The sequence below is a fragment of the Pinus tabuliformis genome, chromosome 8 (assembly GCF_031772625.1).
Source record: "Pinus tabuliformis cultivar Carrire ecotype Pingquan chromosome 8, CPIR1, whole genome shotgun sequence".
NCBI classification, from domain to species: Eukaryota; Viridiplantae; Streptophyta; class Pinopsida; order Pinales; family Pinaceae; genus Pinus; species Pinus tabuliformis.
Window position 1 is genome coordinate 1,539,860,951 of NC_142294.1, and position 3,236 is coordinate 1,539,864,186.

Below are 3,236 nucleotides of genomic sequence, written 5' to 3' on the forward strand. Positions count from 1 at the left end.
TTTAAAATTGCAATCGAGGTAATACAAAATCGTCATTTCAATAATAAGTAGTAATTAATAAGAAGAAGAAGTAATATTTGTGTTAGGGAAGAAAAAAAGTAACGTTTAAAAATGTACAATCATGGGCGTGAGGGATCTTTATGAATGACTTATGAGCAACTGCTAAGTGGCAGTATCCTTTCATCACACTGATTCAATTAAAATGTCCTCCCTGAACAACACTAATCTCGGTTATGACTTGTATTGATGTTTTCATTTAGAAGCAAAGTATATAATCATTTATAAAAGGCCATTTGGAAGATGAAATCATACCCATCTCCCTGTCTGGTAAAAACTGAAAAACATACATCACGAAGGCTTAATGACTTCTTTGAATCATTAACTTATGTTATCTAACGAGCCTCCATGGCTTCTCTAAATCTTTATGTTATGACGAACCTAACGATCAGATCTTATGTACTCCTGCATTCTGGAGGAAATCCCTGTGGAAATCTCTTAGCATCATTACAGTAATTGTAAATCATACAATGTTTTTGAACCCAACGAAGCCTATGTTGTTGGGTCGGATTTAAACACTGGGTGACTTGGTTCCCACTTGTCTGGGTATAATTAGAGGTTGAAGTAGAGGCGCAAGAGGAAATATTTTGAACAGTCCCATTACTTGAACCCTGCAGCACATTGAAGTTGCGGAATGATGCAACGAAGGGAGCTTTACTCCAATCAGTCTTCACCAAACCACCTCTGGTAGCCCAATTGTCTGCATCCCAAACGCTGGAGTAAACTCCCATTGGCTGTTTATTAGGATAAGGTACACCCAAGTTTTCGTTGTTGGGAAATACTCTAATTGGAGTATTGTCAACTAATAATCTGCAGTCAATCAAAGAGATTAGAGAAGTTATGGGCTTAATGAGCATTACGCAAAACACAAACATATACTTTGTGATGAATTCAAGTACTTACATTAATAGTTGTGGGCTCCAAACAACAGAGTATGTGTGAAAAGTTGCTCTGGGATCGAACCACAAGTAGAATTGTTGCTCTCTGTTGCCAAATCCATCAGTGTAGATATTGGTATGCAAAATATAGGGTTCGCCAGAAATATTTCCCAAGAATTCAAAGTCAATTTCGTCATGATTAGAACCCTGAGAAGAAAGCTGTAAGTAGATTACTGTTAGAAGAATACCATACAACAGTACATGTACCGATAATTTTAAAAGGGCGCGTATCAAATTGTAGTCGAAGTTGAATTTGTTTAACTTACATAGAAGCTAGTGACAGTGCCAGCAGAGTTGTTGGGTATCAACTTGATATGCATATGGTATTTTCCAAATAGATATTCTTTCTTGGATTGAAATGCAGAGCCTGAATGTTGATGAAGATTTAAAGATATTGTTATATAGCATGCAGTAAATATTAAAATTAAAAGATATTGGAATGAATAGATATAGCCTATACTAAATATTAAGAAGGGAAGAGATGAATGGAAACAATGTAAATACAGATCAAAGTATAAAAAAAAATGATGATTATATTTGCTGAGTTGAATGGTAGTAAGTACCTGATTCCTTGTCTAGAGAGAGCTGTATCTCGCGACCATTGTCAAGTATTTTAGCGTGATCGTTGGACCATGTGATATCAAAGTCATTGTAGAAATTCGCTACAATGACTATTGCTTTAATCAACAGCACAGCAGCGATGAAATATTTGGCCATCCGGGGAAAATAAAATAAATCTAGAGTGAATTATTTGAATATATAGATGTATAGATTTCGTGGTCTAATTCTGAACAATACTATGTATATCTGAAAACTGCTTCCAGCCTCATTTTTTAAGTTGAAAAAAGAGAAGATTGTGCTGAGAAAAATAGTAATAGCACAAAAGAGAAAAGGTGATTGAGACAGATGAATTAAGGCTGAAATTTCTGATATGATTTATAGGAAATGGTTTGGTGGGAGAAAGACATTCATGAACAGACGGCAATGCATATCTAGAACCTCATCAGCAGTACAGTTTCGTCAGCTTTGTTGTCACTCGTTGTTCATAAAGTTTACAGACAGTGCATAGGTTCCAATTTAAATGCTTAATGCTGGCCAGCTGATGATCCCATTGACGTGGTGATTATTTCCTGTAAATCTGGACGCATGCGGTCTATAAGTAAGCCAGTTGGCTATTTATTCAACTGCCCTTCAATTCAAATGTCAACGAGGCGTGCAACATAGTGACCGATTGTGCGGAACAACTCCAATTTCAGAGCCAGTTACGCAAACGCGTCTTCCCTGCCAACTGTGAGACAGCTTTGGGTTTGCCAATTACGTGAGCAACACGGCCCAAAATATTCCTTCCTTTCTTTTTCCACCATCACTGCAAAATTTGCAGAGTTCGTTATATATTTAAAATGGACTAAACGCGGACAGTGGAACCATAAGCATTTGTTGTTTAACATCCCTCTCTACATGATTCGCACATTATAAAAAAACCCAGCTTCAAGGTCTCAACTGTGATTCCCATTATGAAATGTTTTGTATATTTTATTAATGGAGGACATTGTTAATATAGTTATATTATAGGTTATTTTTTTCCTATGTTAACATAGATTTATTTTAAATGTGGATTTATTGTTCATTTAAGGTGTAAAAAATTTATTATCATGTTAATTGGTTTATCAAAATAAAATTAGGTTTCAATTTAATTATAGATAAATATTAAATTTTAATTTAATTATAAATAATTATTATGTGGTGGATAATAGGAGTTTAATTTCTATGGAATATTACTATGATATTTTTAACATAAATTAAAGGTTGAAATTTATCTAAAAATAGTTATGTTTTTTATACTATTTTAATTAAAAAAATAATTGAAAAATATGTTAAATGAATATTTATATCATATGAACATGAGATATGATTTTTTGGCTTCGTGATCTTAGTAAATCATAATATTGACCCATAATATATGATTTTCTTAATCTTAGCAATATGAAATGTATTATAAGATAAGTGTTTTAATTTCTATCTACAATTACTAGCTATTTAATTTATATAACTACACTAATTTAATTTTATATAATATATTAATTTAATTTTATATGATTCTTTACATTAAATGATAAAAGTTTTGTTACCTTTTTTTACCTTCAAAAATTTACAGATACTTAATATATTTAAGTTTAGCATGATTTTAAGTAGTTTTGTTTTTAAAAATGTTTCCATATATATGTAATTATATATATAAGT

The 3,236-nt window shown here is 32.2% G+C and overlaps 1 protein-coding gene across 1 annotated transcript; it reads right to left on the reverse strand.

The window, feature by feature from the left end:
* Window positions 1–228: 228 nt before the first annotated feature.
* On the reverse strand, window positions 229–1,885 carry LOC149241806 (xyloglucan endotransglucosylase/hydrolase 2-like). Its single transcript, XM_089367595.1, has 4 exons — window positions 1,559–1,885; window positions 1,262–1,362; window positions 961–1,154; window positions 229–867 (listed from the first exon to the last, which is right to left on the reverse strand). Exons 1-4 carry the CDS (start codon window positions 1,710–1,712, stop codon window positions 453–455), a joined length of 864 nt encoding a protein of 287 aa, XP_089223721.1. The 5' UTR covers window positions 1,713–1,885; the 3' UTR covers window positions 229–452.
* Between the last annotated feature and the right edge of the window lie 1,351 nt (window positions 1,886–3,236).

Excerpts from the sequence above, each read along its gene's own strand:
- LOC149241806 (XM_089367595.1), bottom strand. The coding sequence starts at position 1,712 with ATGGCCAAATATTTCATCGCTGCTGTGCTGTTGATTAAAGCAATAGTC. Across the intron at positions 1,155-1,261 it reads GCACTGTCACTAGCTTCTAT|CTTTCTTCTCAGGGTTCTAA; the intron begins GTAAGTTAAACA and ends ATCTACTTACAG. Across the intron at positions 868-960 it reads TGGAGCCCACAACTATTAAT|ATTATTAGTTGACAATACTC; the intron begins GTAAGTACTTGA and ends GATTGACTGCAG.